Source organism: Vulpes vulpes, chromosome 9 (genome assembly GCF_048418805.1).
Source record: "Vulpes vulpes isolate BD-2025 chromosome 9, VulVul3, whole genome shotgun sequence".
In the NCBI taxonomy this organism is placed as follows: domain Eukaryota; kingdom Metazoa; phylum Chordata; class Mammalia; order Carnivora; family Canidae; genus Vulpes; species Vulpes vulpes.
Window position 1 is genome coordinate 21,903,740 of NC_132788.1, and position 14,985 is coordinate 21,918,724.

At 36.3% G+C, this 14,985-nt stretch overlaps 1 protein-coding gene across 2 annotated transcripts in view; it reads right to left on the minus strand.

The window, feature by feature from the left end:
* Window positions 1-228: 228 nt before the first annotated feature.
* The window catches only part of PBK (PDZ binding kinase), a 29,964-nt gene continuing 15,207 nt past the window's right edge, over window positions 229-14,985 (minus strand). For both annotated transcript variants that reach the window (XM_026007784.2, XM_072722424.1), the window contains exons 5-8: window positions 14,694-14,863; window positions 12,941-13,070; window positions 1,658-1,834; window positions 229-1,166 (exon numbers count right to left, since the gene is read on the minus strand). In XM_026007784.2, coding sequence (XP_025863569.1) covers window positions 967-1,166; window positions 1,658-1,834; window positions 12,941-13,070; window positions 14,694-14,863 — 677 coding nt within the window. In that variant the 3' untranslated portion in view covers window positions 229-966. The remainder of the gene's footprint in view (window positions 1,167-1,657; window positions 1,835-12,940; window positions 13,071-14,693; window positions 14,864-14,985) is intronic.

The window sequence follows — 14,985 nt, forward strand, 5'->3', positions numbered from 1 at the left end:
CAGCGGTTTGGCGCCTGCCTTTGGCCCAGGGTGCGATCCTGGAGACCCGGGATCGAATCCCACGTCGGGCTCCCGGTGCATGGAGCTTGCTTCTCCCTCTGCCTGTGTCTCTGCCTCTCTCTCTCTCTCTCTGTGACTATCATAAATAAAAAATAAAAAAAAAGAAACTCACATTCATTCAATACATTTAATGGTGACTCTCAAATTAATAAAATACAAGACACCTTCTGGTAACTGAAGTCTCCTTTATTCTATATATCATCCTACTAGGATTTTATTTTTATGCCAGAACTACAAAATGCTTAAGATATAGATTACTAAATAAAAATATTTCAAAACAGAAAATACATCTAATAAAGTGAAAGCCAAAGACCTGGGGAGAATGGAGAGAGCAAGATAAGCCTTAACCAGAAACATCTAAATACCCAGGAAGCTAGTCTTGTGAGCCATATTCTCTCACCTTCTGGTGACCATATTTAATAATAAGCACATCAGCCAAAAAAGGCCAGGAAAAAGTTAAATGGCTTAAAAGATAAGCAAACGTAGACTTCTTTTTGTACGGCACAAAGTGCTAATTTCAATAGATCCATTAAAATAATATTTGAGAAACAGTAAAAGTGATGGTCACTCGATCCAAATTAATGTTAGGCATAGAGTTTATAGCACTGTATTACTGCTAGTGTTTTATATATATATATATATATATATATATAAACGTTCAAACACATAAGTAGCTAGTTTCCTGAACTTAATAGAAAACCTATAATCTCAAATGCTTATCATCAGAAGCATATTAACAAATACAACTGTTTAAATGTTAACTAGGTGCTGTGGTCCTAAAGTGGGTCACTTCCAAAAAGTCTAATAATTACAGCTTATCATAGTAACTCTATAGTGTATTAGAGTAAACAGAACAGTTCTATACATGAGCCACACGTAAAGGCAGTAGTCATGAATACGCGGGGATCACTGGACATCTATTTCCAAAGCTTCCACGATGTGTGCGGCAGAAGGACGATCTTTAGGATCTTCGTTAGTGCATACAGAGAAAAGTTCAATTACTTTCTGGTACGTTTCATCCAGTTCTTCCATATTAACAGGTGGCCTCGTCCCCAAAGCTGCATAGTATGCTTCATCATCAAAGTCGCTTTCATCAAAAGTTTTATCTGTTTGTGAAGGAGTTGAAACAAACAAAATAACTAAGTCATGGAAAAGCTTAGCAACTGCTCAAACTCACCCTCCTGAAACAACTCATCAACCAGGATGCTTTTCATCATATATAGGTGGTCTCTTCAATACCCAGCCGTGGTGGAGATTAGCTATTATCATGGTTTATAGGTCATGAACCCCTCCCCTCTATGTCTATACAGTATACTGTAGGATAGCTTTCCAATCCTTTCCTTAGGTGAGGAGAGTTTTTAAAGCAACTTTTTGCTCTGCAGGGTCTTCTCAATTTATCTCCCTATTATTGTCAATTAACCTACATCTCATTTGTAGGAGATTAAACAGAGATTGCACCAAATTAGTCAGTATAAATATAATCCATATCTCATGCCATAGATTGAAAAACTTTCTCAAATTTTAACAATAGAAAGATGAAATATAATTTTATCAGCTAATCTTTAGTTCGGTTTATGTTAAAAATATGGAGTGATACCTTCATCATCATCATCATCTGGAAGATTAATGTGTGGAATAGACAAAGTCATCATTTCCCACAGAGTCAGGCCAAAGGCAAATATGTCTGCCTTGTCAGTAATAATGCCATTCTCTTCCAAAGCTTCCTTGGGTTTCCAAGGCTCGGTGCCAATGTAACAGGCCTCAGGATCAGTCACTGAGACAAGTAAAACACAAGTAAGATGGTCATTAGGGCAAGCACTAGAAAATGGGCAAACGACTTAACAGGTAGTGTAAAGGTTAATAAAGGTAGGCAATAAACATGAAAATGCACTCAACGTCATTACTAAGAATTATTTTTTTCCTTATCCAACTATTAAATATTCAGGAAGCTGGCCAGTTGGCAAGAGTATAGAGAAACAGCACTTCTCTTAGAAGGTGGCGGGAACTGGGGTGCCCGGGTGGCTCAGTCGGTTAGGCATCGGACTCTTGGACTTCAGCGCAGGTTGTAATCTCAGGGTCCTGGGATGGAGCTCCACGTTGGGCTCCCTGCTCAGGGGGGAGTTGGCTTGAGATTCTCTCCCTATGTCCCTCCCCCGGCCCCTCTTTCCCTCTCAAAAAACAAAAAACGAAAGAAAAGAGGAAGGAATACAGACTGTGGATGTCAAGAGCACAGACTGGAGCCAGACTGCCCTGCCTGGGCTCAAAGACATTTGTGAGCTATGTGACCTCGAGCAGATCACTCAATCTCTGGGCTTCAGTCTCTTCATTTTTGAAACTATGCTGTCATTAGGCTCAGAGAAGCACCATTTCTTTCCTTCTGTAATTGCTAAATCAGAGGAAAGGGAAGGGGTCAAATCACACATTGGCTCCAGGTGTAAGAGGCCCACTCACATTGTCACTTACATCACAAACAATTTTTAGAATTTTGACTGGGATTGTGTTGAATCTCTACATCAATTTGGGAAGAATTAACCTGTTAACATGAGTCTGCCGATCCCCAATCATGATTACTCCATTTCTTTACATCTTATTTAATTTTCTCAGAGGTCTTAGACTTATTAGAATTACTTTTAAATATTTTATGCTTTGTGGTACTTGTAATTAAAATTTAAAAAATTTTCATTTTCCAATGATGTCCTGCTAATATATAGAAATATAATAGCTAACTTCACTTATTAATTCTAGTAGTTTTATAGATTCCTCCAGATATTCTACCTAAACACTCAGATCAACTACAAATATGAACAATTTTATTTCCTTTCCAATCTTGATGTCTCTTGCCTTACATCAATGGTGGGACTGTAGAACAATGTAACACTGGCAAGAGCAAGCAAACTGGCCTTGTTCTCTTGGTTGTGGGGTTGCCTCAAAGTTCTCTGTATACATTTTCTGAGGCTAAGTTCTGTTCTGTGTCTAGATAGCAAGAGGGGTTATTTGTTTTTTTAACTATGAATGGAAGTTGGATTTTGTCAACACTTCCATCATCTATTGAGATGACCATGTATTTCTCTCATCCATTAATATTGTAAATTCTGTTGACTTCTGAACATTAAAATAACTTTTCTTTCCTGGGATACACCCTAGCCAGTCAGATGTACTACCCTTTTTATATATTGTTTAAGATTCATTTGCTAGTATTTTGTTATGGATTTTTGCATCTATGTTTGTGAGAGAGGTTTCTTGAAGTTCTTTTTTCATTATTTCTCAGGTTTTGATACTGGAGTTATGCTGGCCTCAGAACAAATTGGGTAGTGATCTTTACTCCTTTTCTGAAAAAACTGTATAAAATCAGTATCATTTCTTCCTTGGATGTCTGATAGAAATGAACAGTGAAAACATCTAGGTCTGTATCTCACACATTTTGATAGGCTGTATTTTACCTTTTATTCAATTAAAAATATTTTCCAATTTCCCTTTTCATTTTCCTTGATGCTAGGTTATCTGAATCTGTGTTATTGAATTTCTAAATACTTGGGGTTTACCTAGATTATCCTACTGTTGTTTTCTAACTTAATTCCATTGTGGTCCAAGATATGCTATTATTTCTTCCACATTCTTATACATTTTCCTTTTCAGATTGAAAACCTTTACTTCTGGGGTACTTGGGTGGCTTCAGTGGTTGAATGTCTTGCCTTTGGCTCAGGTCATGATCCCTGAGATTGAATCCCACATCAGCCTCCTTGCAGGGAACCTGCTCCTCCCTCTGCCTCTGCCTTTTTCTGTGTCTCTCATGAATAAATAAATAAGATCTTTAAAAATAAATAAGTAAATAAAAATAAAACCTTTACTTCTGCTAAGAGTACAATAATCTCAAGCTCTTGAACATTTTACAAGGCAAAAGTAGATATATTAACTAAAAATGGAAGTTTTCAGTATTTGATGCTATAACTTTCATTTCTCCCTAAGGTTAGTATGAAAACAAAGTGAATTGATATAATTTGTTTTCAAACAATACATAGGAAAAAACCAGGGAGCATGTTTAATGAAAGAAGCTTCTCTTCAGAACTAAAGGAAAGCTCTGCCTTGAGGGCCTCAAGAAATGTACAGGGAAAGGAAAAAAAACAAAGAAACTAACATTTAAAGAACAAAAGGCAGGAAAGAGAAGGAAATATGAGAATCCAGCAGTCAGGAAGGAGCCAGTAGACAAACATTAACACTAAGGGTGGGGGATAGCCCTAGTAAGTACGTACACTATGAAAACAGAGAACAAAGATGCCAAACTAGGGGAGTACCCAGCACTGGGGAGCAAGAACAAAAGCTGTCTCTATGACAGCCTTCTTACTCAAATCTGCTTTAGGAAAGTAGAGTTTGGAAAGCAGTCATGTCCAGTATAAGCTCCCTGAAGGCTTTGCCCCATCCCATTTGAATTTAAGAGGCACCTAATGAAATGTACAAGGTAAGAGTATAGACATGGTTTTAACAGCAGTGATTCTGTGGTGATAAGGAGGCACACGTCCCTCTAAGTCAGTCAAATTCCTACAGAAATGCACCAGGCCAAGTAGCTTTTTAGAACTATGGATCTAATATATGAGCTCCAATTGGAGATGCTAGCCAAGTGCATTTCCTATATGTCTGCTTATATTTGTCCAAGTGTGAGATTAGAATTTAAACATAATGGAAGTGGTTCCCCCTCATATGTTACTGATTAAGACTGCTTCTCTCTGAAGATGGGTTGTTCTGACAAAAGTTGGGCGTGATCATATATTGATAGGTCACTCATTCCTTTTTGTCAATACAGAAACAATTGATATTTTATTGTCCTTTGCTACCTTCAAAGAGCTTAAGCAGACATTACCTTATATCTCACGAACACTGTATCAAATTGAAAAATAATTAAACTGGAGCTTCTCATCCTTCAAATTTTACCCGAAACATTATTTAGGGAGGCCTTTCTCAATATCTAGGGTGTGTTAAGTGATGCTCTCATGTTTACATAATCCCTTTTATCAAAATAGTCATTATACTTTAGTATGAATCATTCAAGAGCAGCTTTCAATCCTGGATATGAACCCTAAAAGGGTAAGAACTGAAAAAACAGAAGAGGAAGGAGAGCTTCCAAATATATTCTATGAGGTCAGCATTACCCTGATACCAAAACCTTACAGAGACACAATCAATAAAACTACCAGCCGATATCCCTGATGAGCATTAAGTAAAAATCCTCAACAATGTATTAGCAAACTGCATACAATAGTACATTAAGAGGATCATTCACCACAATCAAGTAGATTTTATTCTGGGGATGCAAAGATGGTTTAAGATGGACAAATCCATCAGTGTGATACACCACATTAACAAAATAAAGGATAAAAATCATATGATCATCTCAATAGATGTAGAAAAAGCATTTGACAAAACTTGACATCTGTTCATGATGAAAACTCACAAAACAAAGTGGATTTGGAGGGAGTATACTTCAAAGCTACAATGGAGGCCATACATGAAAAACCCACTTGCTAACATCAATCTCAGTAATGAAGAACTGAGAGCTTTTCCTCTAAGACCAGGAACAAATAAGAATGTCCTTCTGTGCTACTTTTATTCAACATAATACTGGAAGTCCTAGCCATAGTAATCAAGAAAAAGAAATAAAAGGTATCCAAATCAGCAAGGAAGAAGTAAAGTGCAGATGACATGACACTATACCCCTAAAGACCCCACCAGAAAACTATTAGAAGTAATAATGAATACAGTAAAGTTACAGGAGATAAAATATACAGAAATCTGTTGTATTGTTGTGCCCAAGATCGCGAATCCGAGAAACCGCCAAGGAGCCGACACCGATGCAATCACACGAGGGTTTATTACAAGCTCGAGCCTGGGTCCAAGTGTACCCGACACAGCGGAGCAGGGACTTGGACCCTGAAACTAAGAGGCTTAGCAACTTTATAGGGGCCAGTGGCCAATGGGATACACAGAAAGTTGCACAGTCATGTTGGTCCACAAGCAGGTGGCTGATTGAATTACATCTTACCCTATAGTATCCATTTGAGCTGGCCTATTACTTTGGTCAGAATTGGCAAGCGAGCAGCTTTGGTGGGCACCAAGCAGGGTTACATTGTTATGAGCCAATTTCCAATTAGGGTGTGCCCAGTGGTTTGACTAGGGTGGGGCAGCGCCTTAAGCAATATGCAGGTTAGGTGGGGGTCATACAGGAGGTGGCAGGTGTAGCACAAAATGGAATCAGTCCTGCTCTGCTTGTCCCAGGGGTAGGGGATTTTTGTTAAATTTCCTGGGTCCCACAGTATCTCTATATGCTAATAACAAAGTAGCTGAAAGAGAAATTAAGAAAACAATTCCATTTATAATTGAATCAAAGAGTATATAAAACGGGGTGGCCTGGGTGGCTTGGTCAGTAAAGCGTCTGCCTTCAGCTCAGGTCATCATGATCCTAGGGTCCTGGGATGGAGCCCTGAGTCAGCCTCCCTGCTCAGTGGGGAGTCTGTTTCCCCCTCTGCCCCTCCCACCTCTGCTAGTGTGCAATCTCTCTCTCAAATAAATAAAATCTAAAAAATTAAAAAAAAAAAAAAAAAAAAAAGTAAAATAGCCAGGAACAACCTTAACCAAAGAGGTGAAATACCTGTACTATGAAAACTATAAAACAATGATAAAAGAAATCAAAGATGACACAAATGAAAAAATATTCCATGCTCATGGATTGAAGGAATATTGTTAAAATGTCTATACTATCCAAAGCAATCTACAGATTCAATGCAATCCCTATCAAAACACCAACAGCATTTTCACAAAACTAGAACAAATAATAGTAAAATTTGTGTGGAACAACAAAAGACCTCAAATAGCCAAAGCAATCCTAAGCAAGAAAAACAAAGCTGAAATTATCACAATTACAGATTTCAAGATATACTACAAAGCTCTAGTAAAACAGTATGGTACTGGCACTAGCAGACAAACAGACACATAAAGGAACAGAACAGAGCCCAGAAAGAAACCCATGCTTATATGGTCAATCTATGACAAAGAAGGCAATCAATCAATGGTGTTAGGAAACCTGGACAGCTACATGCAAAAGAATGAAACTGGACCACATTTTTTTTTTTTGGACCACTTTCTTATACTACATAAAAATAAACTCAAAATGGCTTGAAGACCTGTGAGACCTGAAATCATAAAACTACTAAAAGAACACATAGGCAGTAATATCTTAGACACTGGCCTTAGCAACATTTTTCTAGATATGTCTCCTCAGGCCAGGGAAACAAAAGCAAAAATAAACTAATGGGCCTACACCAAGACAAAACACTTTTGTACAATAAAGGAAACCATCAACAAAACAAAAAGGCAACCTACTGAATGGGAGAAGATATTTACAAATGACATATCGAATAAGGGGTGAGTATACAAAATATATAAAGATTCATAAAACTCAACATAAAAAAAACAAACTATTGACTTAAAAAAAAATGGCCAAAAGATCTGAATAGACCTATCTCCAAAGACACACAGATGGCCAACAGGCACATGAAAAGATGCTCAACATAACTAATAATGGGAAAACTGCAAATCAAAATCACAATGAGATACCACCTCACACCAGTCAGAATAGCTGGTATCAAACAGACAAGAAATAGTAAGTGTTGGTGAGGATGTAGAGAAAAGGAACCCCTAAGGTACTGCTGGTGGGAATGCAAATTGGTGCAGGTACTGTGGAAGAGAGTATGGAGGTTCCTGAAAAAATTAAAAACAATTTCCTTATGACCACTAATCCCACTACTGTTGTTTACCCAAAGAAAACAAAAACAAGAATTCAAAAAGAAATATGCACCCTTCTGTTTACTGTAGCATTGTTTACAATAGCCAAGATATGGAAGCAACCCAAGTGTCTGTCAATAAATGAGTAAATAAGGATGCAGTATATATACACATATACATGTACATGTACACACACACACCATGGAATATTACTGAGCCATAAAAAAGAATGAGATCTTACTATTTCTGACAGTATGGATGGACCTAGAGAATACTGTGTTAAGTAAATTAAGTCCAGGAAAGACAAATACATATAATTTCACTTATATATGGAATTGATAAAACAAAACAAATGAACATACAAAAAAGCAGAAATATACCTATAAATTCAGAGAACTGATGGTTGCCAGAGGTGAGGGGGTTGGAGGGATGGGTAAAGGGGAGTGGGAGGTACAGGTTTCCAGTTATACAAAGAGTAAGTCATAGGGATGAATGGCACAACATAGGGAATATAGTAAATGTATTGTATTTACTATATTGTATTGTAACGGTATTGTACGGAGACAGGGGTAGTTATACTTGTGGTGAACACAGCATAATGTACAGACTTGTCAAATCACTTTTGTTATACACCTGAAACTAACATAATATTATGTTGTTTAATTAATGTCTAGATGCTATAGTCATTAAAAAATACATATAGGGCAGCCCGGGTGGCTCAGCGGTTTAGCGCCGCCTTGGGTCCAGGGCCTGATCCTGGAGACCAGGGATCGAGTCCCACGTCGGGCTCCCTGCACGGAGCCTGCTTCTCCTTCTGCCTGTGTCTGTGCCTTCTCTCTCTCTCTCTCTCTCTCTCTCTCTCTCATGAATAAATAAATAAAATCTTAAAAAAAAAATACATATAGAAATTTTTAAGACAGACTGTATCTATCCCATTTTCCTCTATATTCTTAGTACCAAGCATAGAGCCTGACTATTCAGTACTAAAAATATCTGTTCAATCAATCAATCAATCTAGAGAGTACCACTGATAAAATCAGGCTTATCAGAGAACATCTTATATATATTATAGTTGTAAAATGTGAATGTATCACCTATTAAAACACAAAAGTTAAAAATACGTTTTAAAGATTTAGGTGTATTTTTTCCAAATGTTTCTTAATATGTACATATTTAAGTGTTATTTTATGATGTGTTCATTTAACTCCATATATTTGGATATACCATTCCTACAAATATACACCTATATAATTTTAATGATATTCTATTGTGTGGGGCTCCAACAAATTAAACCATCCTTTATTGATGGGCATTCACCTAGTTTCACAGACTGTTCTGCTACAAGGTGTATTTTTGTGACAAATTTAGTGCATACACAATTAAATATAAAGAGATTAATTTATTTTTCCCCAGTGCCTGTTATTTTTAAGTGATCAGGAATAAACTTCCTCATAAAGAGAAAACATTAGCCCAAGAGAAGAGAAATGCCTTCTAATGCATGGCTTGTTTGGTAGCTTTTAAGAACTACTACGCTGGGGAGCCCAGGTGGCTCAGCAGTTTGGCACCACCTTTGGCCCAGGGCCTGATCCTGAAGACTCGGGATCGGGATCGAATCCCACGTCGGGCTCCCTGCATGGAGCCTGCTTCTCCCTCTGCCTGTGTCTCTGCCTCTCTCTCTCTCTCTCTCTGTCTCCCATGAATAAATAAATGAAATCTTAAAAAAAAAAAAAAAAAAAAAAAAGAACTGCTACACTGACTAAAACCTGAGAGTGCCAGGAAAGGAGCTTCCCCAAGCTTACAATTTTTTTTTTTTTTATTGAGAAAGTCAGATCAAATTTTTTATTTTAGTTTAAAGTATCTATTGAGGGCAGCCTGGGTGGCTCAGCGGTTTAGCGCAGCCTTTGGCCCAGGGTGTGATCCTGGAGACCTGGAATCGAGTCCCACGTCGGGCTCCCTGCATGGAGCCTGCTTCTCCCTCTGCCTGTGTCTCTGCCTCTCTCTTTCTCTCTGTGTCTGTCGTGAATAAATAAATCTTAAAAAAAAAAAAAAAGTATCTATTGAAAATAAATGCCCCCAGGGAAGCACAAACGCAGGGTTTACAGCCACACAAGATGGACTGATGCTGGGTGCCGGCGAAAATTTCATGTTGTAGTATTTTTATCAGGATTGTTATGTTTTTGTTACTGCTTCGTTTTCAAAGCTACTTGGGTTTTGATTCTTCTGTCTCAATGCTGTTTCTTCTATAAGCATACATCTCTTTGGTTTTGTAGAAATTAATGTATCAGGTTATTATAAAAAAATGCTTACACTGCCCGATTATTTTTTGGAATATGTTCCTGGGAATTAATTATAGGATCAAAGGGCATTTTGAAAGGGTTTTGTTCATTTTTAAAAAATACATATTTCCAAATTGCCCACTGTAGTAGTTACCAGTGCTGTTCATCAATTAGTTCATCTTCTCTTCCTTCAAGACACACAGAAGGATTGCACTTTCTGGCCTGTCAAGTTTGGATGGAGCCATCTGCCTAGTTCAGGTGAGTGAGTTGTGAAAGAAGTGACTTGTGTTATTTCTAATCTCAAGCACTGTGTTCGTTCGTACAAGACTTTCTAGAGCAGTACTTCCCAACAGAACTTTCTGTGACAATAGAATGTTCTATATCTGTGTTGTCCAGTGTGGTAGCCACTAACCATACATAGCTACTGAACACCTGAAAAATGGCTGGCTGGAGTGGCTGAGGAAATGAATTTTTTAAATTAAAAAAAATTAAGTAGCCATATGTGGTTAGTAGCTACTGTAGTGACCAGATCTAGAGCCTTTTTTACCTTCCAAACATACAACAATGGCAATATTCCATATAGTGGATGGTCCAGCAGCTTATGTCCTAAAATGAGAATGGCATGGAACATAGCCATATGGACCTGTGACTTGAATAAACCTTGGTTTGAGGTCACTGAAGTTTTTGCCACCACAGCAAAACTTATCCTAACTTGAATGATACACCAATCTCAACTTCTACTTAGCCTGTGAGAGTACATGTAAGCTATCCTATTGCTCATAGTAGCATAGAGAAATTTTTCAAAGAATTTTTCAGCAGTCATGGCTTTTTTTTTTTAATCGTTTCTAGCTTTTGTGCCCAATATTATGGAAATATTGACCTACAATTTTTTTCCACTACTTTTTTTTTTTTACATCTTTAATCTACGAAGATGGAAGGAAAACAGCTTTATTTTTTCTAAAATGTCCAGATGTCATCATTTATCAATTCAACTACCTCTAATACCAAAATGTCACTTTTATCATATCGCAAATTCGATATATTGGGGAATACCTGACTTCCTTATATTTTTCTGCCTATTTTGTCATGCGTATCACTGCTTTAATTACTGTGGTTTTATAATACTTAACATCTTCTGAGGAAAATTCCTACTCCTCATTCTTTCATGAATTTTCCTGGCTAAGTTTGAACATGTATCAGGGATAAACTGTTCATATGTTTATAAACTGTTTTATGTGTTTATAAACTATGAACTTTGACATTTCTAAAATAAAATAGATCACATTGGGCTAATGCAGAATTTATGGGCTTTTTAATTCATTCACTTCTGCTTTCTATATTTAAACCTTCATTTTTTTCTGATGAGAGCTGAATACTCAAACTTAATTTCACAGGGCTAAATAATGAAAATGTTTTCTTCTGTGTAATACTGACCATATCAAATAGGTTTGATTTGTGACATTCTCATATTTTCTAAATATTGTATTGGTGGAATTTGATTTCAGCTAAGAATTATTTACAAATATTTTGAGTTCCTAAAAAATGTGAATGTCTTTGTTTCCAATGATGTCACTAATATCTGGATTTATAGCACCGAGGATAATGAATGTCAACAATTAGACTATTTCTATTTTTTGTAATCTGAGGTCTTCTCTTATAACTTAATATATGTTCAATTTTAATAAATACTTGGATATATAAAGATTGACTTATTATCTACTCAGATCTTCTCTTAGTTGTGTCTATTTCATCTATTAAAGATTGAGAAAATTATGCTTAAAAAAAATCTTAATTTTGTTTCACAACTTCTCCTTTTATTTTCAAAAGCTTCAAATTTGTAGCAGTTATATAGCCTAAAGACTCATAATAATCTTATCTTTATGAATGATTATAGACATCTCTATAAAGTCACTCTATTTTTCTTGGCTTTTTCCTTTGACTTAATTTATAGACTTTTACTTTAGCCAGAAATTAAAAATCCTAAATAGGGGATCCCTGGGTGGCTCAGCAGTTTGGAGCCTGCCTTCAGCCCAGGGTGTGATCCTGGAGTCCTGGGATCGAGTCCCATGTCAGGCTCCTTGCATGGGGCCTGCCTTCTCTGCCTGTGTCTCTGCCTCTCTCTCTCTCTCTCTCTCTCTCTCATGAATAAATGAATAAAATCTTTAAAATAAAAAAATTAAAAGTTCCAAACAGCATTCACTAATGTTCCATTTACCTTATATTCATATAAAGAAGCAAATGTAAATGTTATTTATTAAATAAAATGTTGAAAGCAGAGGCTTTCTTTACAAGACTGGCTCTTGGTTCTCACCAAGATTTCAAATTTCCCTGAGGATGTCAGTATTTTTATCAGAGAGAGAAGAAGAGTTAGTTGGTGCAGGCCAAGGAGCAAAGAGCAGCAGATCGGCTTTTATTACCATCCTGCTCTCCTACTTCTACCCCGGTTTTGTCTTCTACCAGTTTGCCCAGTCTTGTCGACTACACCATACTAAATGAATTCCTTTATAAGACGTCATTAAAACTTTGTTTTCCATTCCTAGATCTTTTAACCACACAAAAATCCCAATCCTGATTTGGAATGGTTAGAAACCATTACTAAAGTTGTCATCAGTTAAGGTAGATATTAATAAAAACACAATAATTTATATTATAGGTATGGCAAGCGAGGGGGCTAGAGGCTTAGTGGAAGACAGACAGGAGAGATATTGTTTACTATATACTTTTTATATATAGGTTTTGATTTTTGAAGAAAACTTATTACTTATTTAAATATGAAAAAAATAGAAATTTTAAAAACTGCATAAAGTTTTAAAAATTCGAATACTACTTACCAGTCATATTTTCATCGAGTGGCAGAGAGACTCCTACATCACAGATTTTAATTGTTTCAAAATCACCTTTAATTACAACATTTGAAGACTTTATGTCTCCATGAAGCAGTTTCTTTTCTTGGTGTAGATACTAGAATAGTGGAAAATTTAACACATATGAGCAAATACATAAATTAATAAAAAGATATGATAACCTTCAAACAAAACCAACTTGAACTCCCTTCCTGAACTGCATGCAGGATTTTATTTGTCCACCATTCCAGATTATTTGAAGTCAGACAAGGGAACATCCCATGTTACTTTGGTCTGCCACACTGACCAGATATAAAAGAGTCTTTGGAAATCAGTATCTATTTACAGATAAGCTAACTTTTTATTTTCCAACCCATCTCATATTTTATAGCAAAAGGAGGATACTGCAGCTTTAAAAATGTATCACAATTTTACTCGAGGCTAGTAAATTTAGAAATAAATTTGGAATCTTCATGGGATGGCTGGGTGGCTCAGCGGTTAAGCATCTGCCTTTGGCTCAGGACATGATCCTGGAGTCCCAGGATGGAGTCCCACATTGGGCTCCCCGTAGGGAGCCTGCTTCTCCCTCTGCCTATGTCTCTGACTCTCTCTTTGTCTCTCATAAATACATAAATAAAATCTTTAAAAAATAAACAAATAAAGTTGGAATCTTCACAATGAGGCACACATTTCCCATATTGTCAAGATGTTGCAGAACGACAGATGAGTAGGGGCTACATGTAAGTCACAAGCAAAAGAGGAAGGAGAAATGTCATCTAAGACTATATTTTATTTTACATATTAGCTCTTAGTAACAATATTCATCCATAATCAAAAATAATCCTGTAAAACTGTTTGTTCATGCATTAGCATTTGAGCATCTACTCTGTGAGCGGGGCTTGAAATGAGTGGAGACAATTTTCAGTATACACTTTGGAACACACTGCTTAATTTAAATGTTGCTGATCAGAAATTGAGTATGCTCAAGCATTTTTTAGTGAAATTTATTACTTTCACTATATACATTTAAAGTCATTATTTATTAAATCATTCAATTATTAATTTAGCTTAGCCTACCCATTTACAATTAGTTTTTCTACATATATAATATATATTTAGAAATATTGCTTTTATACAGTTTCACATTTCATAATTCAATTTAACATGAGACTTTGATATCAGTTTCAATATATGATCCACTTTTGAGTCATCCAACAGTGTTCTAGAGCCATCATTACTTCTGTTTGGGTACGTATGAAAAATAATTCTTTTCCTTCCTTAACACTATATCTATTCAAAGGCACAACAATTTATCTGAAAAACATGGAGAGGTTCTTTTTTTTTTTTTTCAGTTGATCTACATATATTGATATCCAAAACTTAACATCTCATAAAGCAATCTTTAAGAGGCTTGTTTATCAACACAGGATTAGGCTATACCCCCAGGAATAATTACTAAATTTGTGTTAAATTGATTAATCCTTTTAACTAAATCTAACATATGATCTCTATTAAACAAAACTACTTGACTTGGGTTATTTCAGGCAACGTAAAGGCCTCAAAAAATACCTTGCTGAACAAGATAAGGAAATAGTGCCCTCCGCAATATGAAAGAATCTATTGACTCTAACTTGGGGCAACTACCTCTTTCAGGGGGGAAAAAAATTCCACCCTGTAATTAGGTATGTAAAGTAGTTCTTTCATGTTCCACAAAAACCATTTAAAATATAATGGCAGTTACCTTTAACCCTCTTGCCATGTTCAAAGCAACTTTTAAAATTATGGCTGCTGGAAAAGGATCTTGGCTGTCTTTATTTCGTTCTTCTATTAAGTCATTTAGAGACTTTTCACCTCCATATTCCATAGCAAGACATAGACTACCATCACTGGCTTCAGTGAAGGCACGATAACCTTAAAGAAAACAGGACATTTTCTTACTAGAATAAGGAAGAATAATAGTATTTAAGTTTTTTTACTGTGATGTGACTGAAAACATATCTGGATTAACACTGACAAAATACAATGGGACAATT